Source organism: Clavelina lepadiformis, chromosome 6, assembly GCF_947623445.1.
Source record: "Clavelina lepadiformis chromosome 6, kaClaLepa1.1, whole genome shotgun sequence".
NCBI lineage: Eukaryota > Metazoa > Chordata > Ascidiacea > Aplousobranchia > Clavelinidae > Clavelina > Clavelina lepadiformis.
In genome coordinates, this window is record NC_135245.1 from 19,829,485 (window position 1) to 19,857,467 (window position 27,983).

General features: G+C 36.0%; 2 protein-coding genes across 3 annotated transcripts; one reads left to right on the plus strand and one right to left on the minus strand.

Moving 5' to 3' along the window:
* Positions 1-279: 279 nt before the first annotated feature.
* On the minus strand, positions 280-11,969 carry LOC143462324 (multidrug resistance-associated protein 1-like). 2 transcript variants are annotated; one of them, XM_076960442.1, is made up of 34 exons: positions 11,829-11,969; positions 9,654-9,827; positions 9,437-9,565; positions 9,162-9,296; positions 8,935-9,039; positions 8,790-8,851; positions 8,574-8,702; positions 8,412-8,487; positions 8,192-8,337; positions 7,874-8,051; positions 7,433-7,594; positions 6,617-6,775; positions 6,380-6,517; positions 5,856-6,002; positions 5,645-5,729; positions 5,449-5,515; positions 5,249-5,375; positions 4,926-5,159; positions 4,607-4,774; positions 4,321-4,498; positions 4,007-4,148; positions 3,731-3,863; positions 3,571-3,657; positions 3,248-3,377; positions 3,004-3,158; positions 2,732-2,887; positions 2,257-2,456; positions 2,055-2,181; positions 1,840-1,941; positions 1,626-1,772; positions 1,313-1,471; positions 1,070-1,236; positions 799-993; positions 280-736 (listed from the first exon to the last, which is right to left on the minus strand). In XM_076960442.1, the coding sequence occupies exons 1-34, from the start codon at positions 11,871-11,873 to the stop codon at positions 628-630; spliced, it is 4,653 nt and encodes a 1,550-aa protein (XP_076816557.1). In that variant the 5' UTR covers positions 11,874-11,969; the 3' UTR covers positions 280-627. The 2 variants fall into 2 exon arrangements, with proteins under 2 accessions (XP_076816557.1, XP_076816558.1); XM_076960443.1 differs by lacking the exon at positions 11,829-11,969 and adding an exon at positions 10,158-10,381.
* Positions 11,970-15,401: 3,432 nt separating this feature from the next.
* On the plus strand, positions 15,402-27,948 carry LOC143463190 (multidrug resistance-associated protein 1-like). Its single transcript, XM_076961598.1, has 34 exons — positions 15,402-15,544; positions 16,292-16,465; positions 16,554-16,682; positions 16,823-16,957; positions 17,080-17,184; positions 17,268-17,329; positions 17,417-17,545; positions 17,632-17,725; positions 17,848-17,999; positions 18,267-18,444; positions 18,894-19,055; positions 19,338-19,496; positions 19,596-19,733; positions 20,426-20,572; positions 20,711-20,795; positions 20,925-20,991; positions 21,065-21,191; positions 21,281-21,514; positions 21,688-21,855; positions 21,964-22,150; positions 22,816-22,951; positions 23,119-23,245; positions 23,931-24,017; positions 24,171-24,300; positions 24,369-24,523; positions 24,718-24,873; positions 25,211-25,410; positions 25,486-25,612; positions 25,727-25,828; positions 25,893-26,039; positions 26,206-26,364; positions 26,441-26,607; positions 26,684-26,878; positions 26,941-27,948. Exons 1-34 carry the CDS (start codon positions 15,500-15,502, stop codon positions 27,047-27,049), a joined length of 4,674 nt encoding a protein of 1,557 aa, XP_076817713.1. The 5' UTR covers positions 15,402-15,499; the 3' UTR covers positions 27,050-27,948.
* Positions 27,949-27,983: the final 35 nt, after the last annotated feature.

Here is a 27,983-nt window from a genome sequence, read left to right on the forward strand (position 1 = left end):
ATTTTCGGTTGCGGATAATTTTCTTGGCAGAAACGAGCTTACTAGCAACATATAATGACCACGTCAGTCGATGCCATGTTTGTCTCTTGAGCTCTATCACCACCTCGCGGAGGTCACCATAAATGGGTATTAAGGTTCATTTCTAAGAAAAAAATGCAAACTGAACATTTGGAAGGCTTGTCATTGTTGACTGGAATGCCAAAGTTTGCAAACCATATTGCAACAAACGGTAAATAGAAAAAGTTCGGTAAAATTATTTAGAATTTAGATCTATACAAATTGCCGAAGTTTTACAGTTTGTATTTTGTCAAGAATGAAAGCAACATTAACAGCAAAATACTTAATGACAACATTTTTTTTCTATGACTAGAGAGTAACTCTATTCATTCAACGCAAATTTTAGTCAAACTGTAAGACATCCTACTGAAAAACCATGTTTATAAAAACATCAAGAAAACACAATTTCATTAAGAATAATCAATACAAAACAACGACAGACAGATGTAAAAAAATTCATCCAAAAGGTTCTTTCCTAAACGGTCAGAAAATTATATTAAACCACTGAAATTAAAATCGACTGTTCGCATGATGTGGGCAACTGGTTCCGTTGCTGGTACCACAGTGACGTCATACAAGTCCAGCGTCTTTCGCCATGCCGTAGAATATTGATTGTTGTTTGATGAGTTGGGCGGGAGCTTCAAATTCTTTCAACTCTCCCGCGTCCAAAACCATAATTCTGGAAGAAATTGAAGTTTGAAACTTTGAACGAAGCATTGTGATAAATAGTAAGCAAGTTACCTGTCATAATCCATGATTGTGTTCAATCTATGAGCGATTGTGACGACGGTGCATTCCCTGAACTGAGTGCGAATGGTCTGTTGTATCAGGTCGTCTGTCTTCAAATCCACTGCAGCCGTCGCCTCATCTAGCACCAATACCTTTGTCTTACGTAACAATGCTCGAGCCAAACAAACCAGCTGTCGCTGACCAACGCTGTGATGTAATCGAAACACAAATGTCACAAACCGGAGACATTTACGTCACAAAGTTTCATTCAAAGTGAAAGAACCTCAAGTTGTCGCCTCCTTCCGCGCAGAGATGTTCAAGTTTGTCAGGGAGCTCACTCACAAAATCTTTCAAGTGGGCGTGGTGCAAACTGTCCCATATCTCATCGTCACTGTACAGGTCAAAGGGGTCAAGGTTCATGCGCAGTGAACCGGAAAATAACACGGGGTCCTGTAAAGCCAGGTTTTAACTCATTAGGAAAGCGATTTAAAATATGTGGTTGGAGCACATTTGGTAGCCTGCATGCCTGGGGTATTATGGTCAGTTTTCTGCGAAGATTGTGGAGTCCAATGGTCGAAATATCAACGTCGTCGATTAAAATGCGCCCACCAGCGGGCTCAATCAAGCGGAACAAGGCGAGAGTAAGCGAAGATTTCCCGGCACCAGTTCTTCCAACAATCCCCACCTAAGCATCGAAAGATGACGTCTATTTATCATTTGTTAAGAAATGCAGGTGGCTTCAACAATTAGGTAAAATTTGAAAATTAGCAAAAATCGAATGTCAGCAATTGTACTCTACTGCAATCTGTTGATCTTTCCTTTCTATGTCTGATACAAACCTTTTCCCCGGGTCTTATATCGCACGAAATATTCCTCAGCACAAGATCGAGCCCTTCTCTATATCTGGTGGAATATTTTTCAAACCGAATCTCTCCTTTCATCGGCCATTTACTAGGTGGCACAGTTTCATGGATTTCCCAATCAGCCTGAAAAAAAAAAACCATGGTCATGCTTGGATGAAGTTGTTTGAAATGGTCACACTTGAGTGGTTACCTCTTTTTCCTCATCGGCGTATTCCTTTAGTCTCTCAACTGCAACGATGTGGATTTCTGTTTCGCTGGTTTGCCGAACAAGCCAGTTGAGCATGCTTGTGATCTGCGGATAGATAAGAACAGTCAGAAGAACCAGACTTGAAACTTTTGCAATGATTATATCTACATAACATCGCATTCTGCAAATAAGAAGAGATGAAAGTAGGAAGAGCAAACCTGCAGAGCATATGAGAGCGACAAACCAGCCAGACCACCAGAGATTGTTCCTCTGCTTAAGACGGCAAAAAGTGCAGCAAAGAAGACGATTGCATTTCCAATAACATCAAGTCTTATTGCAAGCCATCTGTGCAAATTGACTAAAGTTAGTTCAAGTGTTAAAAATGTAAGAACAGTCAGTTAGCTAGGGTATTGTAGTTACCTATTTGATATAATGTTTGGGTAATAGCAGCGTTGATTGAAGTCGACTTTACTCTCAGAGTCCAGGATAAATCTCCTCTGATGTTGATAGGCGCGAATGCTTGACACACCTGACAAGGTCTCGCTAAAATGCGAATAAATCGGAGACCGAGTCACTGACTCCAAGCGCTTGAGTTGTCGAGAAGTACGAACGTAGAAGCGCTGGAAACAACAACAAAGACAGATGCTTAAATATTCAGGGTCTTGTTATAGCCAGTGTTTCTAAGATCACAACATCATTTACGGTGAAATTTATTCTAAACTCTGGCAATATTAAGTCTGCCAGCAATAGAGTCTGTTTTCATGGGAATTGGTAAGTTTTGTGTTTGGCAAGAATACAGAGTAGTAGTTGGTATAATTACCTACATTATACAATTTTCTCAAAGTTGCAAAATGCAATGTCTTCAAATTGGTCTCCATAAAAGCAAAATGTTCACCTGAGCCACTAAGTAAAGTATTCCAATAGGCACAATGACAATTCCAAATTCAACTGTCGAATACATGATGACAACAATGATTCCGACACAGTTCCACATACACCCTGTCCAGCTTCGTAAAGAATAAGGCAGCAATTCATCCAGAGTATAGACATCCTATACAAACAATAATTCGCTATGGGGCTGCTTTCAATTGCGCCAAAAACTTGGCATTTCCTGATAATATTGTACTGACAAAAACAAAAACAAAACCAGAAATATGTCCAACTCGCCTTCGAGAATCGATTGATAATTCTTCCAATCGGAGTTGTGTCAAAAAATCTTATCGGAGCTCGCAAGATATTTGTTAAAACATTGATGTGGATTAATTTTGTGGCGTGAATGCATGACATTGCCATAAGCAGAGCATCCATGAATATGAAAAGAGCTGCATTGAAAACCACAGAATAAAGTTCACAGATATGGTGATTGGGCTAAAAATGCTTGTCGCACCCAGTTTATCAGAGGTCAATTTACCTTGACAAAATCCAAGAGCACCATACACACCGAGTCTGACATCAGTTTGAGCTCGTGATTCATTAAGAGGAAGCACATCTGCATCAGCTGACCAATCACTCAGCCACATTGAGGCACCAATCTTGGATGCCTGCAACAACAAAGGTGACGTCATAGAGAAATATACAATACAAGCTGATACGTTAATTGTAATGTGAGACCAAAATTCTAAGGATGTTTTCAAAAGATGGCAGTGTGTATCATTGCACAGAAATTATAATCTGTAACGTTCGTTCTTTCACTTAAAATTAAAGGATGTATGACCGGTATGTGATGTCACTCACCTGATAAAAGATTTCAACTGCGAGGATGATGAAGCACAGGATAAGTCCCATTGCTTTCAAGTATATGAAAAAGACACCAAACCTGACCTAAGCAGTAAATAACGCAAATATCAGACTCAAGGTTTAGCATCTTATAGAAAAACCACAAAACTCTTCTCACTGATCCAATTTGTGAGGTTTCTTTTTCGGTCAATTTCCCGCCTTTATTTGAGTCCTTTTGTTTTTCCATTTCTTTCGAAAATTTTTCACTCTTGGTTTTTGATATGGTCCCATTTCTTCGAATACTTCTTCGCCTAAGATTAGATCTCAATGTCTTGACTAAGTTTTATGACAGGCAACAAGTAACTGCACATTTAGGACAGTAAGCCCAAAGTACCCAGTGTTGTTTGCTAGAGTTACAAAACAGATTTAAAATAAGAATTGGACAAGTACAAACATTGAATGCCTTTTCCGAATGCTATTACGTAAATCATCTTTAATGATTTCATCAGTGACTTGATTATTGTTGTTTATCTCAAGCGACACATCATCAGATGTTGATGGAACGGAAGACAGGTCATCATCATCAACGATCTCCACTGAAAATGACAAAATTTCATCATAACATTCACGCAAAAAGGAAAGAAATTGCAAGAATATACAAATATGACAAAAATAATAACTACAAGCAGCCACTGTATGTAATTAATCATTCCAATAACACAAAATAGTAACATATCAACTGTAAGATTTTATGAAGAAGCTTGTTACTTTCTTCTTCTTGATCATCTTGCTTGGTTGCGTATTCATCGAGAAACTTAGAAAAGTCTTCACCGCGCTTCATCAGTTCATCGTAGGTTCCAACTTCCGAGATATGACCTCCTTCCAAGACAATTATGCAATCCACATGAGGGAGATATTGCACACCATGGGTCACCAATAGCCGAGTCTGGAAAATTGAAAATTTGTTTATACTAACAAGTTAAATCTACTTTGAGCCAAATAAAGTAGTAACAATGTTTCTATGTCACTTCCAATATATCTGATGAAATCTCACTTTATTTTTAAGCAATCCTCTTTTTCCGATAACTTTCTCAAAAATGTGTTTTCCGATGTGGGAGTCAACCGCAGAGAGCGGATCATCGAGGAAATAGACATCAGCGTCGTTGAAGACGGCTCGTGCCAGAGACACTCTCTGCTTCTGGCCGCCACTTAAGTTTATGCCCTGGATAGATTCAAGTGCTTGCATTTTCAACATTTGTTCAAAACTGATAAAGATTGTACAACACCAACTTATATTACCAATTTAACATTCTAAAACAATTGTTCGAATTGTTGATAAAGTTTCTGATTTGATTTTATTCAACTTGTGTCACCTTTTCACCAATTTCAGTTTGATCACCGGCTTGTAAAATCTCAAGATCAGGTCCAAGTGCAGTTGCTTTCACAATTTTTTCATAAAACTCAACTTCGTCCAAAGGTTCATGGTGTTTTGAAAACGAAGTGGTTACAATGTTGTGACCAGAGACTGAACTTTTACCAAATATTATGTTCTCTTTTAAAGTAGCGTTTTGTATCCACGCCTGCTGTGGAACGTAAGCCACTGAACCCTGAAAACCAAAATAATTGTTCGATAATAAAACAGATAAAATAAACACATTAGCAGAACAAAGTGGAAAAGCAATCTTGTTAAACAAACCTTGACGCCGACGTATCCGTTGCGTTTGTCCATTTCTCCCAACAATGCAGAAATTAGCGAGGATTTTCCAGATCCGACATGACCAACTATCGCAACAAGTTGTCCAGGTTTTACAGCCAGGCTGATTCTACAAAAAAATGTTAACTCAAAAAATAATTCAGCTGGAATATTTTAATTGATTTTATCGCACCATGACTCACTCGTTTAGCACAGGGTCTGAGGAATGGTCCCAGCTAAAAGTCCCCTTTTTGATTGTCACCTGGTCATCTGAAACAAACACTTATAGTTAAATAAAGGTCGCAATAAGAAAGCGCAGGTGGTTAATTTCAACTTTACAAAGAATGTGCAAGCTAGGAAAATACCAGTTCCGGTAGTTGAAAAATATAAAAATCGAACCAGTGTGAGGATTACGGTCCACTGCATCGGGATTGATCTCGGAGCTGAGCAGATATTTTGTGATTCTTTTGATTGAGACTTGAGCCTTGGGCAAGAAAAATGAAATTTAAAAACAACTAAATTCAATGCGAAGAATAAGAAAATTTTAAAATAAATTGAAAATTCTATGTGAGGCCAAAAGAGACATAAACTTAAGAATTAGATTGATCACCTGAATAATGGAAGTCACCACCACAGGCAGCATTGTCAACGGAAACTGCAGAATGTTAAAAAGTGAAAGAGAAACGAAAGCTGTCTGTGAATCGAGGACATTGTTGGGATCAATCGCAAGATAAACTCCAAATGATGTCAAAGAAACCTGTAATGTGTTGACATTTTGATTTATTTATAAATATTTATTTATTTTGCATTATACTGCTACTGATATTATTTTGATATAATTCAACAGTTAAATTCATATTCACTCAAAAGATCAACTTAAACATACTTTGGTTTTATGCATAAATTGCTAACTATATATAGATCTAGTCTATTGTACTTAAAAACATGTATGTTTTAATCCCTTGGGTTGGTTTCTATTCTTCATCTGTTACATGTTTTTATTTTCTTGTAGTGGTTTTTTTTGATGACATTATTTTTGTAATGATTCTACTTATTTTTGTCAACCACAGTTCATGGGAAAAATATGATACAGTAAAAAATTTTTGAACAAAGTTTTCATTGTTAAATACTTACAATAAATGGAGAACATGTCCACAAAAAGCTGCTGATAGCTTTCAAATAAGCCATCCTTCTTGATAAGTTTAATTCAATTTTACGAATGATCAAAACTTGTTCCTCAAACGATGGTTCCCACGCATACAATTTCAGCACCTTCAAAAGTAGGAAAATGGAACCGATTTCAGTTTGGTTCAAATCACTGACAACACAATCCACAATAAATGCATAGCACTTATGACATCATAGTGGTACCTTTATTCCATTTAGGATTTCATTCATGAGCTTAATCCTCTTATCTTTATACTTCATGTTTTCTGTTGAGATTTTTCTCATATTTTTTATGATAACTCCATTGATTGGAATGACTATGATCATAATAGCAAGACCCGCCAAGACAGCAATTCCTAAAACCTGACATGGAAATGAAAGTAGAATATTTCAAGCACTAAAAGCTAAAACGCTACAAACAAAATGTTAACTGTCAATAAAATAGGCATTTCAAAGACCAGAGCTGGGCAACCATTTTATTTTTACTCCGACGCATTTTAGAAAACCTCATTCGTAAGTTGGAAATTTGCATCGTAATCCTAAAACGTGTGTCTAAATGTAGGCTAATAATTACTTGTTGCTTTTTATTTTGAAATCCAAATTTAAGAGTTTGAGTTTTGTTTTGATCACACCTGCCACAAATAGATGGCCAGAGTGTTACGATCTTCTAAAATTGTAGATGCCGACATTCATTAAAATTAAATATTCTTCATTTTCAAAGCATATACCGGTTAAATTATAAAAACAAAGCCTACACGAAGCAAATTACCAGCACTAGTATGATGTCTAATGATCGTTATAACGAATGAAATTAGTCTCAAAAGAAATCAACAAGGTGTTTTGGTCCAACCACTTTAACCCATTTAAGCGTTGTTTGGGGGAAAAAGAGCTTAATGCTTTTAGAATAATAATAACTTTTAGAAAAGAGTGCGATCATGCTTTTGCTTCTAATTTGTAAAAACAGCTGCGTTCTCGAGATTGTGAGATTTTTTGATCGAGATTTTAGAAACAAGGACAGACCTGCCAGAGAAAAACAAGAGCCAGGATGATCTGTAAAGGACCAGACCAGACAATATTGATGTAAGTCATCAAATCCATCAGACGCTGAGCGTCAGTTGACATCAAATTCACAATTTCCCCGACGGTTGACTCTTGTCGAGCTGCATTTGACAGCAGGAGTGCCTGCATCAATAACATTCGCATTTGTTATCAAAACATTGCAGTTTTTTTGGAAAAAATTAAACCAAAAACTTTGACACTACGAATACAATAACTCAAAAAGGATAAAAAACATGAAATTTGGCAATAATTTTAAAAGTAAATGAAATTTCTACAAGCACATGGCAAAGGCCCTAAACCACTTTGTTAATACGATTTTATACACAACAGTGAAGTAAAAACAGCCAAGAGCTCAAAAAAGCAATTCTAGAATTACAGAAAATAAAACCAACAGTTTGTTACTTTTTCATAAATAATCGACACCAACGCAGTTCTCAGTCTCATTCCAATGACAGTGCACTTCTGAAAGTATTGCTGCAACGCAACAGCTTTTATGATTGCAACAACATACATTGCAGCAGCGAAGACATAACCTTGCCACAGGGGCATTGACAAGTCAACGGTAAAATCAATCATGGCTCTGTAAGACGAAAATTTGAAAGTTTGACAAATTTTTCAGTTTTCCAATTCTGTAGTTTAAGTGTTCTACTTATTAAAATAAAAAATTATCAAATTTCAGAAAAATCTTTCCTAAATATTCGCCCAAACTAGAATACTTACGAAAGTAATATTGGAGAAACAAATTGTATTACATCATTTATCAGTTTGAAAAATACAGAAAATAGAAATGTTTTCCAAAATTGTTTTCCAAATGCTTTTGTCAGTGATGGTTTGTATCGTGCATGTATATAGTCAAGTTTTGACTTCTGTTAAAAAATATGTAAGGTCACACTAGATTAAGAACAAGACCATCTTTACAGATATCACCCATCAAAGCCACCTCGTCTTCAACACTATTATGTTCCTCCATGGCTTCATTCACATAACCATGCGGGGGATGTTTCTCCATTGACTTTCTGATGCAGATAAAATACAGAAATGTAGTAAAAAGTCAGAGTTCATAAAAATTCTTGAAAATATAAAACATGTTTTCAGACCCAACCTGCTTTTCCCAAGTTCTTCGTTCCAGTATTGGAGCAAAGTAGGTCCTACGTTCTTGCTTTCATCGATTTCGTTCAATTTCCACAAGTCGTTTGATTCAAGAGTTTTCTTGTAACCCAGCAGGATCAAACTGAAACAAATGAGAACAAAAGTCATCAAAAACACAAATGAGAAAGCTCAATTGTCTTTCAACTTCCAATTTTAAAAGTTCACTTACGGATTAAACCAATTGAAGAAAAGTTTGCTGAGAAATGATGCGTAAGACTCTGGACAATATTCCTGGATGATCGGATAAAAGACAAAGTTTTAATGGTTGTGATAAACGCAACAAAATAACTTGAATATAAACCAGTGCTAAATACCTTTGGCTTGTACTTTGGTTCTGCAAACACATTCAAACAAAATATGATGACAATCAAAGCAAAATAGATGAAAGTGGTCACATATTCAAAAGCATCCGAGTTTGTCTTTAAATAATAAAGAAGTCATTGCCAAGTCAAAACAAGCTTTTACTTTCAACCAGATGCATGGATGATGCTATCCACAAATTTTATTGGCAAGCGAGACCCCATTCAAAGTATCTTTTCACCTGTGACACTGATCTTATGCTCGCTGTGAATGGTACAATTGCACAAACGAGCAAAAGAAGCCAAAATAAGAAAAGGACACCGCTTGAAACTTGTCCCTTTTTCCTTGAGTAAATCAGCATCACTATGGACAAGCCCTGGAAAGCATCACTTTAAGTTTAAAACTGCACACATATCTGCTACCTATGGTGTTTGCATCCGTGGAATATATCCAGGTGCATAAGTCACTTGTGAGATATTAGAACAGCAAAAGATAAACAAGTCTTTTTAACTTTACCAGAACATATGCGATGATTGAAGGTGTCACATACGAAGAGATTGTATAAGTAACTGCATTTTGGTCAGTCTGGTAGACTCTGTAAAATAACTGGACCATCACCAACACCAGAAGCGAGAATGTTGTAATCTGTAAAAACAAATCATCCAGTTACGGGCATGACACGGCAATAACTTAAGAAACTAAAAATCATTTCTGAATATCACGGACCACTCACCACTTTGGAGATGTGCAGCTTGGACCATTTTATCGGAGTCTTACTTGAGCTTCTCAGATATAAAAAGTGATAAATTGAAAAAACAATTAGAAAGGCGCTTGGCACCCAGACCAGCACAGTGTCTTGGAAACACGGAGTAAAAGAAGGAAAACTTGCATTTAGCAGCAAAGGATCCTGGCAATAACAAACACAAAGCAAGGAAGTTAAAAACAGTGAAACTATAGAAACATGTAGCAATGAAATGTCATAAAATACCCGCCCTAGAAAGTCAATATTATCAAACCAAATTTTTAATGTTCCAAAATACTGACATGGTGAAACGATACGATCTCAATGATGTAGTGATCAAACCTAACCAGTTGTAAATCTGTCCTGCTAGACTCAACATAAAATTGATATTTACCAGTAATTCTGTTGTTATGATACCAACTGAAATTGGTAAAATAATATTTTGTGTGCACATAATCTTTTCCCCTAATGAAGAAAAAATTTTGGGATATCTACCTCCTAAGTGAAGAAAGTGTTTGACAACGTAGAAACAACAATGACTTCTAACTGCTCGGGCCTTGATTATCGTGCGTTTTCCAATGGAATTTTTTATTTCCTTTTTAAAGTTTGCATTCTTGCCCAAATTGTTTGCTGTTTATCGTGACTATTTAACATAAACAATCATCAATAATGTCTTGGCCAAAGGCATTTAAACAAAAGTGCGATGTTGCCAAGTATCAGTCTATTGCATGCAAAATGCTCTACCCACTATATTATCGAAAAAGAACTTGAATAAAAACCATGTAATTTTACAATGAGCAAGGCAAGTGCTATGGATTAGTTTTGCACAAGGATTCTTCGCACCTAATAAAGTTCCAGAGTCTCCTCAGCTAATTACACTAAACATATATTTACAACTAAGCGCAGCAAACAGAAGGTAAGAAAAGACTCCAAATCTAGTTCGAAAAACTTCCACTCCCAAACTAGAGAGTTTGCGAATTGCAGATGACTGAAGTGGATTTTTATACAAGAAAACTTGCAGGTAAAACAATAAAACCTGCAGATTCAACCCACTTTTAAAGTTAGAGCCTTAGATACAAAGATGAGATTTGGCCATGTCCAAAATATGCAACTGTCATATTCCCATAGAGTTGACATTTAGGGGCAAAGTCTTCAAAAATCTCGAGGACGCCATTGTCATGGTTTCCATTGTGGTGCACTGTGCACATGAGCTGATACATTTTTGTCAATAAGATGCGGTTATCAGGGTGAATAAAATTAAATCGAGGACTCGATAAATCCACCACAATTTGTATAGTTTTCACTGTGGCGTTTACTTTCATTGAGTCAACTGCAGATAAATAAATGCTATTTATTTATAAATGTTATAAAAATTATTCCACCATGGCTTATTTCATCATTTCACAAGCGCTGAAAGTTGGCTTATGTGCTAATTTCCCAGACTGCAGAATTAGGTATAGGCGCATCCAATACTGTTTTTCTAGAGATACGGTGGTGCACTTTAGGTACGTAATTTTGCACTTAATCACTTAGACAGTACTTTATTTATAGCAGACACTCAATTTTTAATTGATTTAGAGATTGAATTGGTCAAAATGTGTAGGCCACGTTGCCACGTAAATTCACAACCCTAAGAGTGCGCTTCAAGTGCATTCAAACATTTTTGGTTGTTTGGCGTACGCAAGATCTGGCTCCAAACACCTATTGTTTGCAGTCCAGGGATTTCCCTTTACCAGAGGAACAAAACTTTGCAACATAAACAAACATGTTGTGGTTTCATCTACGGTAATTTTCCCATTCTACATACATAAAAATCACACCACAAATATCATAGAAAAGCAAATGATATTTTAAAGGAAATTTATTGCGAAAAGGCATGATGTATGGTGCGCAAAATGTCTTTAACAACACATTTAAAAAAATTTAATCAAGTTGCAAGGTATTATTCATAACTTAATAAGCAATTAAGCAAAAACATTAATCAAATTAATTGAATTTTTCGGTTATTTCAAAATCGACATCAATACCTCGCATTAACAAAACGCTCACCAACTTTGCAGTTTTGCATTAATTTGAGGGACTCTGTATAAGTTGAAAGGTCACTTCGCATGGTAGACCCAAAAATAACGTCAATATGCAAGATACGAAATTAACAGAATAACTCACCCATAACGTTGAGTTGCAGTAATCGTACAACCACTGTTGCGACATTCTTCACGATGAATAAGACCTGTTGTTAATTATAAATTCCAAACCCTTCAGATAAAATAAATAAGTTTAGTCTAACGTGATAATGTTTAGATACTTTTGGCCAGATACAGAAAGAATTGGAAAAATCTTGTCTCCCACTCCCCAAACTGTGGCAAACCCCATCGACCCAACTTATGACCAAAGTTGTAGTAGGCTGCTGTACTGTAAATGGAAACAACCCCTGTGCTGTAACCTACTTAGTACTCAGTATCATTCATACACAAACACTGGCTTTGCCCATTGCATATGCTGGGCTACGTTTGTAGTTAGGCATGCAAGAATGGGCATTTTAATGCAGTGCTAATAAAGTCTAATATTTGATGAAATGATATCTCGTTTCTGTAACATTCCTACCCTACTAACCTTGCTGTATTTCAAATTTTCTTTGTGCTTCACCATATAAAAACTGTCGTGTCATATTACGTAGTTCGTGTTTAAACAAAGTTTAACAAGGGTTCGTTAATATTTAGCTTAATAATGTTACGTAAGCATGGCGATGAAATAGAAGAATTTTATCACTACAATGCAAACAAAGCGAAATCTATTAACAAAAGGTAAAATACGGATCTCAAAAGTTGCGATGCGTTATCATCAACGCATTTAGCAATCAGTTTTCAGGAACAAAGAGAGATATTTTTTAAGGAAAATTCTGAAATGTTTTGTTATTAAAATATTTAAACTTAACCATGTAGGCTATGACTCAGCTTTTTTATTTATTATTTAATAAATATTTAACGTTAAAACATTAGTCAGCAATCCTCTCGACCTTTTACCTCAATAAGTTACTTATTACGAGTTGCTTCTTTTAACAACCTCATAAAATTATCAAGGATGTTCACACAATCGTGTATATCTGCTTTCTGGATCTATTTCTGGTTGGTATGTAGTAAGTCTTTTATTTATATTGTAACGGAAGTAAATTAAAAGTTAAACGTAATCGGTAACTACTCAAGAATGAGCGGTCACAATTCTACAATAGGCTTTGTATTTGTAACCTCACCGAATTTTCCAAGTCTCTTCCACAAACAAGAAATTTGCCATCCCAGTTTTTTCAAGTTTTGCTCCATGTTGGTTCTGGTCGTAACTAAATAACTTTCAAGTTGTAAGTAGAAATTTTTTTTAAAAACATCAAGTTTGCTGTTTTCCTCAATAGTGCACTAAAACGCATGTAATGTCCAGAGGGGGGCTGGGCCACAAAGTTTTGCAGGAAACTTTTCAAAGAAACTCCAAGAAACTAATATTTAAGCAAAGACTTTGCATCTGGCAAAGTGCGTTCTTTGACAGCCCAAATTCAGAGTCTTAGCTCTTGTTCTTGAGTCAGAACTTACCAAAACGGCTTCATAGCGCAACTTGGCTTTGTTGTGTTCTAAAATGAGTACAATAACTACAGATGATTAAGTTATCTTTCGTCAGATGAAAACGTTGTGTTTGTTTTAAAACTACTTGAAAATCCACAGGGTTATACAAAGATAGCCTACAACTCGATCCACTTTTTTCCTGACGACGTTTACGTCATATCCAATTTAAAAGAATATTATTTTCGGATCCATTGCGTTCATACATTGGAATAGGATCCAAAGATTCAAAGAAAAAAGTAAACAATTTTTTAAGTTGGATGAAACGGAGTTGAGCTTTCAAGGTTCTTCTGGTTAAGATTGGTAGAAAATTCATTTCAAATCATATCAAATCGAGTGGTCGCTGCGCTAAAACCAATGGTCTTCATTATTTCTTCAATCAAACACTAAAAATTACAACAATATTATTATTTATATATATAAAAAGAATTTTAAGAACCCATTAGCAATCAAAGCGCATCACTCTACATTCCACGATGATTTTAAGGAATTCGTTCACAGAGTTATGACGATCTATTTCTTCTCATTCATTGAACTTTTAAAACTCTAAATTGGATACTGAAGGACTCAATATTAAAAACTAGGACTAATACTAATACCAATATTAAAACTAATATACTAAAACTAATAAAAACATAGCATGCAACGATACATTTATAAGCTGAAGAAGATAATAAAGAAACAGAATTTCAACTTGAGGCGCCATGCGTTTATCAATAACAGGAAATGATTTGGACTTTTATACTCGAAGTTTTACAGGTCAGGTGATAATTTCAATTAAGTTAGAAATTTTCATTAAAAGGAAACAAATGCCAATCAACATAGTCTATTTTTAGAAAAACGATGCTGTTAACACGAGGTCAATGGTGCAGATAAACATGTTTACGGAACTGATCGTCAATCAACTATTCTTCGATAAGTTTGCAATTATACCGTGAACTGAGATTGAGCTTATAGCAAGTATGACGTTATGTAATAACGCGGTAAATAGCAGAAATATAATTATAACGACACAACTTGGAAGACAATGGAAACAGCGTCTTCCAAACTAACCTAAACTTTTAGAACCATCATAAGTGCCGACTAATTTAAATTCTAGCGATGCTATATTTTGCCAAGTGCATATTGGGTAACATAATGTGGGCGACATGGAAAGTTTTTTCTTTTTTTATAAAAAGTTGTCCGCAAAGGATTGATGATTTTTCCAAACGACGACAACTAGTGACTAATGTCTAACAATATTACTCGCAACTAACAGTTTTTATTCTGATGACTGAATAAGTCAAAGGGCGCAGGCACAAGCGAGTTAACCAAGCTGGGTTGGTCAGTCGGTAAAATTAAACATGTGTAACTCGGCTAATGATTTAATTAGATTAGTGATTTGGTTATAACAAATGGTTTTCGTGACAGAATCTCAAGCGAAATCATGTGTTGCTAACACGACCCGTTGCTGACATTCGAAAACTGGCATCCAATCAGTTTGACTAAACATTTCAGGAAATACGTGCTAGAGATGTTGATTAGCCTTAAAGTCTGGAGCTTACGGTGTCGAAAATGATTTCGATAGCCTACAAGGTAGTTTATGTACATTTAGGCTTATTACGTTACAGATACGTACTGTAAGCTATAGACTACCAGCATGTTGGCGGAATTGCACTTCGCAAAAGATAGCACCGATAGAATTAAAATTAGTCGGTTCTTATGATGGTTCTAAAAGTTTGGATTATTGAAGTAATTGCTTTGATTGTTAATTAAAAAGCCTACATAAAGTTAAGGTTCTTATTAATTGCTTAAATTTAGAAATACTTTAATTAGTCCAGGAATTGAGATAAGGACTTTTAATTCAGCTAAAGTCGGGCACTTTCTGCAACTAAAATACTATGACGTGTTTTTGCTTTATACGTGTAGCCCAAGACATTTGAACTTGAAAAATTAAACCACATTTACATTAACTCTACTTTGATTTAAGACGTATGCTGAATTTGTCGTTCGATTAGAATCGCGTCCATTTACAAACAATTTAACGTTTTCACATTTGGTCAAATTAACGTCGGCGTAAGTTTTCAATTTTAGCAGTTACGTAGTTAAGTTGAGCAAAAGCACATCTCTGAGAAAAAGTTGAGTAAACTTTTTGGTTTCATTGTAATTTTAAACTTTTAATCTTCCGGTCCTTGTGTTTTCTTAAAGTCGTCATTTGTTCGTTGAAGCTTAACAACGCGGCAAAAGCAAGCAATGGATGAGCAGTGGCTTCAAGATTACTGCAATTCAACATTTTGGGTAAGTTGTTTAGAAATTTAAGGAATTTATTAAAATTCAGGAAAATCATTCAACTTGCTATTTTGAAGACATATATGATACATTGAAATCACTGTCTTACGTGCAGAAAGCATTAGCCTATTAACAATTTTGTCAATTTTGTACAAATCAATGAAGACAATTCTAGTGTCTGAATTTTTTAAATATATTTTTTTGAACTTTGAAGTTGCAGTTTACATTCAAATAAATTTAACAAAAGATATTTTAAAAACGAACTCATTAAAGGGAAATAACCTGAGCTGAGACAAAAAATTCTCAGAGTTCTTGAAAAAATGAGTGACTTGGTCAATGCCAATTGCAGTCGGTTAAAAGGTTGTTTAGAACAAAACTCTTTTAGTCTTTAGGTAAAATATTAACCGCCGGCATACTCTTGCGTAGGGTAATTGATAAGATGTAAAAGCTATATTAGGCCGATATGTTTAGAATACTGTAGCGCCCTACATAACATCTTGTGTCTGGGTCTTTTATTTTTACGGCTCACAGATTCATGCAATGATGCAAACGTAACTATGCTTTGCTCGCTGTTCGCTAGGGTCTAAGGCAGTGGTTATTAAAGTCGTTAGCTTGTATAGAATTATTTCATTGAGTACTCTTTAATTTCTTAGCGGTTACCAGTAGTGGAATGTGTGGACACTTGCACGCAACCAGATTCGTTAAAATACATGCCACTGCACACTTCACACTGATCCTCACTGTTTTTGTTGCCAGGATCCTTCGCTGCTAAATGCAAGTTTTCCTTCTTTTACTCCGTGTTTCCAAGACACTGTGCTGGTTTGGGTGCCAAGCGCCTTTCTAATTATTTTTTCAATTTATCACTTTTTATACCTGAGAAGCTCAAGTAAAACTCCGATAAAATGGTCCAAGCTGCACATCTCCAAAGTGGTGAGTGGTCGGTGATATTCAGAAATGATTTTTAGTTTCTTAAGTTATTGCCGTGTCATGCCCATAACTGGATGATTTGTTTTTACAGATTACAACTTTCTCGCTTCTGGTGTTGGTGATGGTCCAGTTATTTTACAGAGTCTACCAGACTGACCAAAATGCAATTACTTATACAATCTCTTCGTATGTGACACCTTCAATCATCGCATATGTTCTGGTAAAGTTAAAAAAACTTGTTTATCTTTTGCTGTTCTAACATCTCACAAGTGACTTATGCATCTGGATATATTCCACGGATGCAAACACCATAGGTAGCAGATATGTGTGCAGTTTTAAACTTAAAGTGATGCTTTCCAGGGCTTGTCCATAGTGATGCTGATTTACTCCAGGAAAAAGGGGCAAGTTTCAAGCGGTGTCCTTTTCTTATTTTGGCTTCTTTTGCTCGTTTGTTCAATTGTACCATTCACAGCGAGCATAAGATCAGTGTCACAGGTGAAAAGATACTTTGAATGGGGTCTCGCTTGCCAATAAAATTTGTGGATAGCATCATCCATGCATCTGGTTGAAAGTAAAAGCTTGTTTTGACTTGGCAATGACTTCTTTATTATTTAAAGGCAAACTCGGATGCTTTTGAATATGTGACCACTTTCATCTATTTTGCTTTGATTGTCATCATATTTTGTTTGAACATGTTTGCAGAACCAAAGTACAAGCCAAAGGTATTTAGCACTGGTTTTTATTCAAGTTATTTTGTTACGTTTATCACAACTATTAAAACTTTGTCTTTTATCCGATCATCCAGGAATGCTGTCCAGAGTCTTACGCATCATTTCTCAGCAAACTTTTCTTCAATTGGTTTAATCCGTAAGTGAACTTTTAAAATTGGAAGTTGAAAGACAATTGAGCTTTCTCATTTGTGTTTTTGATGATTTTTGTTTTCATTTGTTTCAGTTTGATCCTGCTTGGTTATAAGAAAGCTCTTGAATCAAACGACTTGTGGAAATTGAACGAAATCGATGAAAGCAAGAACGTAGGACCTACTTTGCACCAATACTGGAACGAAGAACTTGGGAAAAGCAGGTTGAGTTTGAAAACATGTTTTATATTTTCAAGACTTTGTTTGAAGGCTGACTTTTTACTGCATTTCTATATTTTATCTGCATCAGAAAGTCAATGCAGAAACATCCCCCGCATGGTTATGTGAATGAAGCCATGGAGGAATATAATAGTGTTGACGACAAGGTGGCTTTAGTGCAGATGGTATGACCCCGAAATTTTTGATTTTGAACTTTTGTGAAACATGACTATTCTGTAGTGGAATAACAACATAATCTTTGTAATGAATATGTTTGAAAATTTTTTATTTTGTAATGTTTTCACAGAAATCAGAAGTTGACTATATCAGTAATGATGGTCACTACAAGCCATCACTAGCAAAAGCTTTTGGAAAACAATTTGGGAAAACTTTATTAGTTTCTTGTCTGATAAAATTGTTTAATGACTCGGTTCAGTTTCTTTCTCCTATTTTGCTTTCGTAAGTATTTTGTTTTATTCTTCAGTTTTTTAAATATCATCCTCATGGCAATGATGCAAGAATTTACACAAAACGTTTTTGTTGAACCCGATTAGACTCAATTGAAGGATCTTAACAATAAAATTTTGAGTTTTTGAGACTTTTTGAAATTCTTTTTGAGTTTTTTTTGAAATTTTGAGAACCGAACCTGTTATCATGACTTAGATGTGATCTTGAAGCATTGAAGTTTGCAAATTAAAATATAAATTTTTACTATTTACATTGCAGAGCCATGATTGGTTTTACCGTGGACTTGTCTTTACCTACGTGGCATGGTTATGTCTTAGCTGTGGGGATGGTTACTGTTGCCATGATAAAAGCTGTAGCAATACAACAGTATTTTCATAAGTGCATGATCATTGGAATGCGAATGAGAACAGCTTTGGTGTCAATTATTTATGAAAAAGTGAGATTTTTGCTTTCTATCTGCTGTTTTAAACAGAAATTTTGCCATGAATTTTAGGCTTGTTTGATCAGTTCTTAGAAACCTTGCATTTTCTTTTAATTAACATTAAAAAAGTCCATAGTAAAAAATTTAATGCTCCCGTATGGAGTCGGTTTTACATGGAATCGTGTAAGTTGCAATCGGCAGTAGTTCGAGACCTTAACTAACATAAAGTCTGCCAGTAGCAATGTACATTTTGGTAGCAATGTAGTAGTTTTTAATGTAGTTTTTTGTAGGTGTAGGGTTAAACACAGTTGAAAGACTTAGGAACCACTGTTTTAGCTGATAATACTTCTGTTGCTGTCTTGTAATCAACTGTAATCAAAATAAATGAAGGATATTTCAACTCATTATGTTATTAGTTGTGTTATTATAGACGATGCTGAAATGTGTGGTATTTTATGCTGCAGGCACTCCTGCTATCAAATGCAGCTCGACAAGAGTCAACCGTCGGAGAAATTGTGAATTTGATGTCAACTGACACTCAGCGTCTGATGGATTTGATGACTTACATCAATATTGTCTGGTCTGGTCCTTTACAGATCATCCTGGCTCTTGTTTTCCTCTGGCAGGTCTGTCCTTGTTTCTAAAATTTAACTTTTTTAAGAGATCCATCAGAAAGCATTGGTGTACTTGGTGGCCTACTTGACCATAATAGCAACCCTAAGCGACAATCCTTGCCCTGTTTAGTGATTGTGGCAAACAAGCAAAACTGAGTTGTCAAATAAAACTTGTGCCAAGTGCAATTCTCGCAATGATTTTCCTCGGTTCAAGAAGAAACATCCGGATAAAATTTAGGTGATGCGGCTTAATTCTTATTGAAATGAAATATTCTACTTTCATTTCCTTGTCAGGTTTTAGGAATTGCAGTCTTGGCGGGTCTTGCTGTTATGATCATAGTCATTCCAATCAATGGAGTTATCATTAAAAATATGAAAAAAATCTCGACAGAAAACATGAAGTATAAAGACAAGAGGATTAAGCTCATGAACGAAATTCTAAATGGAATAAAGGTACCACTATGATGTCATAAGTGTTACGCATTTATCGTGGATTGTGTTGTAAGTGATTTGAACCAAACTGAAATTGGTTCCATTTTTATATTTTTGAAGGTGTTGAAGTTGTATGCGTGGGAACCCTCGTTTGAGGAACAAGTTTTGACCATTCGTAAAATCGAACTAAACTTATCAAGAAGGATGGCTTATTTGAAAGCTATCAGCAGCTTTTTTTATACATGTTCTCCATTTATTGTAAGTTAAGTCATTTAACTTTATTTTGTTTAAGTGGGGATATGAATCAATGGTCTTCAACCTTTTTAAGTTTTGAATCTATTAAAAGATGAAGAAATGAAGACCAGCAGCATAAAAGTGTAATTAACTAATTAACTAACGGTTATGAACTGAATAAACTGCAACAACCACATGTACCACATACGAAATAGCACAGCCAAGACTGCCACGTGTCTGCCAAGACTGCCTCTGCCTGACTATAACCCAAAACCCCTTTGTTATGTTCTCAGTTTGATTCAAAGATATTGTGATTAGAATTTATTTTTTTTCACTTCGTAAATAAGAGAAAGGAATAAAAGTGCCGTTTTTGTAGGCCAGCAAAAAATCATTGATGTAAACTATTTGTTACATTGCACTGAAAAAGTTGTAGGTACAAATAGAAATAATGAATATATTTATTCTTTGCTAACGCACCAATGCTTAAAATATTTAATTTGTTTTGCGTTTTTCCTCACCAAGTACGATCTCCAGGAATGCCACATTTTTTTACATCTAAGTAACTTTGGTGTGAGGGGTTTGTTAATTTATAAATAACACAAATAAATGTTTTGATTATAAACCATATGTTTGGTTTTAGGCTCAACACTTGTCAATCATATGTTGCAGAATGTGTTGTGTTGTTGCAATAAATAAATCAAAATATTCCGTTCCAGGCGTCGTTTACATCATTTGGACTTTATCTTGCGATTGACCCCAACAATGTCCTCGATTCACAGACAGCTTTCGTGTCTCTTTCACTTTACAATATACTTGAGTACCCGTTAACGATGTTTCCTACAACTATCACTTCTATTGTACAGGTGACAAATTTGTTTCATTGCTTTTCGTTTTATGCTGCTTTAAATATGTTCTTAGTTTGAGCACCATTTCTGCTCAAAACTTCTTGTCTAGCTATGCCCACTTCTAAGTTCTTTATTCTGTATTTTTTCTTGCCCAAGGCTCAAGTCTCAATCAAAAGAATCACGAAATATCTGCTCAGCCCAGAGATCAACCCTGATGCAGTGGACCGTAATCCTCACACTGGTTCGAGTTTTAAAATTTTTAAGTACCGCAACTGGTATTTTCCTAGCTTGCACATTATTTGTAAAGTTGAAATTAACCACCTGTGCTTTCTTATTGTGACCTTTATTTAACTATAAGTGTTTGTTTCAGATGACCAGGTGACAATCGAAAAGGGGACTTTTAGCTGGGACCATTCCTCAGATCCTGTGCTAAACGAGTAAGTTATGGTGCGATAAAATCAATTGAAATATTCCAGCTGAATTAATTTTTGAGTTAACATTTTTTTGTAGAATCAGCCTGGCTGTAAAACCTGGACAACTTGTTGCGATAGTTGGTCATGTCGGATCTGGAAAATCCTCGTTAATTTCTGCATTGTTGGGAGAAATGGACAAACGCAACGGATACGTCGGTGTCAAGGTTTGTTTAACAAGATTGCTGTTCCACTTTGCTTTGCTAATGTGTTTATTTTATCTGTTTTATTATCGAACAATTATTTTGGTTTTCAGGGTTCAGTAGCTTACGTTCCACAGCAGGCGTGGATACAAAACGCTACTTTAAAAGAGAACATAACGTTTGGTAGAAGTTCAGTCTCTGGTCACAACATCGTAACCACTTCGTTTTCAAAACACGATGAACCTTTGGACGAAGTTGAGTTTTATGAAAAAATTGTGAAAGCAACTGCACTTGGACCTGATCTTGAGATTTTACAAGCCGGTGATCAAACTGAAATTGGTGAAAAGGTGGCACAAGTTAAATAAAATCAAATCAGAAACTTTATCAACAATTCGAACAATTGTTTTATAATGTTAAATTGTTAATATAAGTTGGTGTTGTACAATCTTTATCAGTTTTGAACAAATGTTGAAAATGCAAGTTCATGAAGTAATGTTTTGAAAAAGTTGAATCTATCCAGGGCATAAACTTAAGTGGCGGCCAGAAGCAGAGAGTGTCCCTGGCACGAGCCATCTTCAACGACGCTGATGTCTATTTCCTCGATGATCCGCTCTCTGCGGTTGACTCCCACATTGGAAAACACATTTTTGAGAAAGTTATCGGAAAAAGAGGATTGCTTAAAAATAAAGTGAGATTTCATCAGATATATCGGAAGTGACATAAAAACATTGTTACTACTTTATTTGGCTCAAAGTAAATTTAACTTGTCAATATAAACAAATTTTCAATTTACCAGACTCGGCTATTGGTGACCCATGGTGTGCAATATCTCCCTCATGTGGATTGCATCATTGTCTTGGAAGGAGGTCGTATTTCGGAAGTTGGAACCTACGATGAACTGATGAAGCGCGGTGAAGACTTTTCTAAGTTTCTCGATGAATACGCAACCAAGCAAGATGATCAAGAAGAAAAAGAAGAAGAAGGTAACTTTTTCACGATAATGTTTACGAAAGTTCACCACCGTCTTTTAGTATTTTAAAACTTACTGGTATACATTTTACAAGAGATAGAAATTGAAAAGTTTTAGACCACACTTGATGGTAATAATGTCCAAAGCTTGTTGTGGAAGTCTTGATTATACTCTCGTTCGTGAGAATCGCCGCCTATTAAACGATTGTCACATCAACACGTTTGCTTGAATTTTTAAAACATCTTTTTGATTTTCTTCGTCAATGGCTTGTTGTAGGCTAGAAATGCTGAAATTTAATTTTTGAATTTCGTTATTTATTTCCTCTTCACCTTAACTTGTAGACTTTGGTCTACAGCATTTAAGAACAATTAAACAATAGTAATTAGGCTATTCTAGCATGTTGAGGCCTAGGTCCTAGAGTTATTGGCTTTAATTTTTTTCATCTTTTCATAAAAAAAAACACGACCAAAATGCGCTTTAATTTATTGCTAAAATGCCTCTATTGTTACCTAGTCACGCTTTAAGGGTTGTTTGCGGTCATTTTAACTTCAACGCCTATTTTAACTTCAGATAACTCAAATTAATTTAATCGATTGTTTCAAATTGGAGTTTATAGACTTCCACTGTATTAAATATTTAGCTAACTTTTAATGGGTTAAGTCTTTGTCATTATTTCAGTGGAGGTTGTTGGTGGTGATGACTTGTCTTCTGTTCCATCAACATCTGATGATGTGTTACTTGAAAGAAACAATGTTGATGTCACTGATGAAATCATCAAAGATGAATTACGTCACAGCATTCGAAAGCTTTACATGTTAGTGCTTTATTGTTAACTCAATTTTATTTATTTGTTTCGTCAGAAGCTAAGCTGCGGTTTTAGCTGATTTCTATTACCGGTGTCAGGTGTAACAGCTTTACTGCGTGTGTGTAATGCTCTTTATTGCATTGATAACATTAGATATATGTCTGTTATAATTTTAGACAAGGAGGTGGTTGTAAAACTGGAGCTACACTGAAACCCAAAAGGGAAAATATGTTGAAAAAAATGAAAAAAGAATCGAACAAAGATGGAAAGTTGATTGACACAGAAACTTTACAAATTGGATCGGTGAGAATTTCTGTTTTTATTATTCAGTGCAGTTTTGTTTCTTTTTTTGGCATAGTCCCAAGAAAATTCGTTCGGTCCTAATACATGTTTTTTATGGTAATACAGTTGAAGCCACTTCATGTGAACACAGATATCACAACAAGCCGCTATTTATGACTATTTTGGTGCTGTCCTGAATTTTTTGACATGAAAATTCTTGTGTAATGTAATCATTTTTGAATACTATGAATACTCCTCTTTTATACTATTTTCTCCCCCTCCTTACCGCTGTGCTCTGCATTGGGACGTTTTCGTTTAATTCATGGGCATCCTTCAATTTTTTCTTTGCCTTTTTTTCTGTACATGCAATTCTTCATGCACTCATGTTTATGTGTGCTGTGTCGTTCGATGACAGATGATGTTGAATGATAACAAAGTCAAATGTTTTCTTATCGTGTAACTGTTGACAAAGTTTGAGTTTTTGGCGTAAAACATACGGTTGAAGTACAAATGACCAATGCTTTTTGGTCATTTTACAATCAATTTTGCCTGCCCAAGTCTGGTTATAGTAGCTTTGATTTTTGTGATAATTTGAGCGTTAGAATCGCGATGGTCTGGCTCCAGATGGTCACAACAAGCGACTTCTAGTGTACGTTTAAATATCAAACATAATTCTACTTGTGCACTTTCAACTTGCTCAATCCAGGTCAAGTTTGACGTCATCGCCGTTTACTTGAAAGCAGTTGGACCACTCATGTGCATCGTCATTCTCATTGTTGAAATGCTCTTCCAGGTGAGATGGTATGATATCTATATGGAACAGATTAAGTTGGAGGCATAACTTTGCATTTCTAAATCCACTTAAACAGCTTGCAGATGATGAAATTAAATTAATGCTTCTACTTTTATTTGCATAAAATTGTTAACATGGTTTATGGGACCGCAGGCCTCCAAGATAAGTGCATCTGTATGGCTCAGTGATTGGTCAGAAGATGATGATACACTTCAAGTTAACCAATCACGATTAAAGACTGATTTGAGACTCGGCGTTTACGGGATGTTTGGTTTCTTTCAAGGTAGTGATTTAGAAGATGTCAATGACTTGCACTATACTGACTGTCAAATATTTGTTTGTTTTTTATAGTTTTTTTCACGTTTTTGGATACTCTCTTTATAACTATGGGTTGCATTCACGCCACAAAGTTAGTCCACGAGAAAGTTTTAATGAATATCTTTCGGACTCCGATAAGATTTTTCGACACAACTCCGATTGGAAGAATTATCAATCGATTCTCGAAGGTGAGTAGGGCTTTGATAGGAAAATATCAATTCATATAGTTTGGAGGATTTTCATCTACAATCTCTATCTGCTGTTGTAACACTTTGATAGATACTTATCATTTTATGTTGGTAGCAGTCATTATAAAAACGCACCGTAACGTCTGCCAACAGCTTAGAAATTTTTCAGGTAATCAAAAAAATTAAATGTCTAGGATGTCTACACACTTGATGAAATGCTGCCACTCTCAATAAAGAACATGATGGAGTGTATGTGGAACTGTGTTGGAATCATTGTTGTCATCATGTATTCTACTGTACAATTTGGAATTGTCATTGTGCCTATTGGAGTGCTTTATTTTGTTATCCAGGTGAGTTCTACATCTGTGACTCTTTAAAGGCAAAAAATTGGTTAAGTGAACTGATGAACAGATTGTGAAAGTTTCACACTTAGCTTAAGTTGCATTCTGTAGCCAGGACTAGTCATTCAATTAGCACTAAATGCCCTTCAGTATATTATTTGTAACGTTTTGTAAACGCAAAAGACTGTTTGAGTAAAGAAACCACTTTAGAAAGCTTGTTAGAATATGGTCTCATAGTTATTTGAGGTAAGAATAAGCTGAATGCAAATGATGTTGTGATCTTAGAAACACTGACTAATAGCTAGACCCTGAATATTTAAGCATCTGTCTTTGTTGTTATTTCCAGCGCTTCTACGTTCGTACTTCTCGACAACTCAAACGCTTGGAGTCAGTGACTCGGTCTCCGATTTATTCGCATTTTAGCGAGACCTTGTCAGGTGTGTCAAGCATTCGCGCCTATCAACATCAGAGGAGATTTATCCTGGACTCTGAGAGTAAAGTCGACTTCAATCAACGGTGCTATTACCCAAACATTATATCAAACAGGTAACTACAATACCCTAACTAACTGACTGTTCTTAAATTTTTAACACTTGAACTAACTTTAGTCAATTTGCACAGATGGCTTGCAATAAGACTTGATGTTATTGGAAATGCAATCGTCTTCTTTGCTGCACTTTTTGCCGTCTTAAGCAGAGGAACAATCTCTGGTGGTCTGGCTGGATTGTCGCTCTCATATGCTCTGCAGGTTTGCTCTTCCTACTTTCATCTTTTCTTATTTGCAGAATGCGATGTTATGTAGATATAATCATTGCAAAAAGTTTTAAGTCTGGTTCTTCTGACTGTTCTGATCTACCCGCAGATCACGATTATGCTCAACTGGATGGTTCGGCAAACCAGCGAAACAGAAATCCACATCGTTGCAGTTGAGAGACTAAAGGAATACGCCGATGAGGAAAAAGAGGTAACCACTCAAGCGTGACCATTTCAAGCAAATTCATCCAAGCGTAACCGTGACATTTTTCCAGGCTGCTTGGGAAATCCATGAAACTGTGCCACCTAGTAAATGGCCGATGAAAGGAGAGATTCGGTTTGAAAAATATTCCACCAGATATAGAGAAGGGCTCGATCTTGTGCTGAGGAATATTTCGTGCGATATAAGACCCGGGGAAAAGGTTTGTATCAGACATAGAAAGGAAAGATCAACAGAATCTAGACGAGGATATTCCTGACATTCGATTCTTGTTAATTTTTTTTCGAAATGCTTAATTTTACCTAATTGTTGAAGCCACCTGCATTTCTTAACAAATAATAAAAAGAACGTCATCTTTCGATGCTTAGGTGGGGATTGTTGGAAGAACTGGTGCCGGGAAATCTTCCCTTACTCTCGCCTTGTTCCGCTTGATTGAGCCCGCTGGTGGGCGCATTTTAATCGACGACGTTGATATTTCGACCATTGGACTCCACAATCTTCGCAGAAAACTGACCATAATACCCCAGGCATGCAGGCTACCAAATGTGCTCCAACCACATATTTTAAATCGCTTTCCTAATGAGTTAAAACCTGGCTTTACAGGACCCCGTGTTATTTTCCGGTTCACTGCGCATGAACCTTGACCCCTTTGACCTGTACAGTGACGATGAGATATGGGACAGTTTGCGCCACGCCCACTTGAAAGATTTTGTGAGTGAGCTCCCTGACAAACTTGAACATCTCTGCGCGGAAGGAGGCGACAACTTGAGGTTCTTTCACTTTGAATGAAACTTTGTGACGTAAATGTCTCCGGTTTGTGACATTTGTACTTCGATTACGTCACAGCGTTGGTCAGCGACAATTGGTGTGTTTGGCTCGAGCATTGTTACGTAAGACAAAGATATTGGTGCTAGATGAGGCGACAGCTGCAGTGGATTTGAAGACAGACGACCTGATACAACAGACCATTCGCACTCAGTTCAGGGAATGCACCGTCGTCACAATCGCTCATAGATTGAACACAATCATGGATTATGACAGGTAACTTGCTTACTATTTATCACAATGCTTCGTTCAAAGTTTCAAACTTCAATTTCTTCCAGAATTATGGTTTTGGACGCGGGAGAGTTGAAAGAATTTGAATCTCCCTCCCAACTCATCAAACAACAATCAATCTTCTACGGCATGGCGAAAGACGCTGGACTTGTATGACGTCACTGTCATATAAATATAATTGAAACACAGCAGGGTGCTGACGTCATATAGACCTCACTTGTCTTCAATGAGCGTAGTACAGCGGTTGCCTTTAACTTTTCTTTTCCATGACTAATTCATGTGCTATGCTCAACTATTTTCTAATTATGTTGATCTACCATTTAATTCTGCTTGTGTTTGTCGGCACAGATCTGTCAGAGTTCAAATATCTCTTTAATATTTCCAGAAACTTAAAAGCCTTGCTTGCATCTTTTTGAGCGGTTTTTGTTGTTCTGTTCCCTTTGTTTTTATTTTGTATTTCCCTGTTTTTCTTCATTATGAAATGATTCCAAAGTATTTCTAGACTGTATGGTCAAAGCGATTAAGCTGATAATATTTTAAACGTGGGTCATCAAACAACTTGTTACAGTTGAGTCGAATCCAACTGGTTACTTTATTGGAAAAAGTGTTAGAATTTACCGTGATAGTATCAACAGTTTTCCAAGAAGCACAACGAGTTTTGTAGTTTGCAAGAAGCTCAGTTTACGCCGGAAACTAATTTTGTCCAAAAAAAAACTCTGAAAGCACCAGTGAAGTTTTATCTAAAGTAGTTTCGACTACAGCTACTTCGTGTTAGTAATATGTGTTAAATGTACTCTACGTTTGAAACAGAAATGGACAAATAAGTTTCAATCTGTGCGTATTCTCAAGATTCTAGGGGAAATGGGGTCGCGATTTCGAACGAACTCGCGACGAATGAAGAAGCGTTGGTCAGGAAAAATTAAAGGTTGTCTTTCTGTATATTGTGACCAACAATCATGTTAGAAATTTATTGCCCAAAGCTGTGAGGTTCAAGGCCTAACTACTAACCTCAACAACTAGCTCACACTTAAGAGCTGATGATAGACGAGCGAGTGAAAATGCAAAAAAACGCTTTTTTTAATTTCTGCTA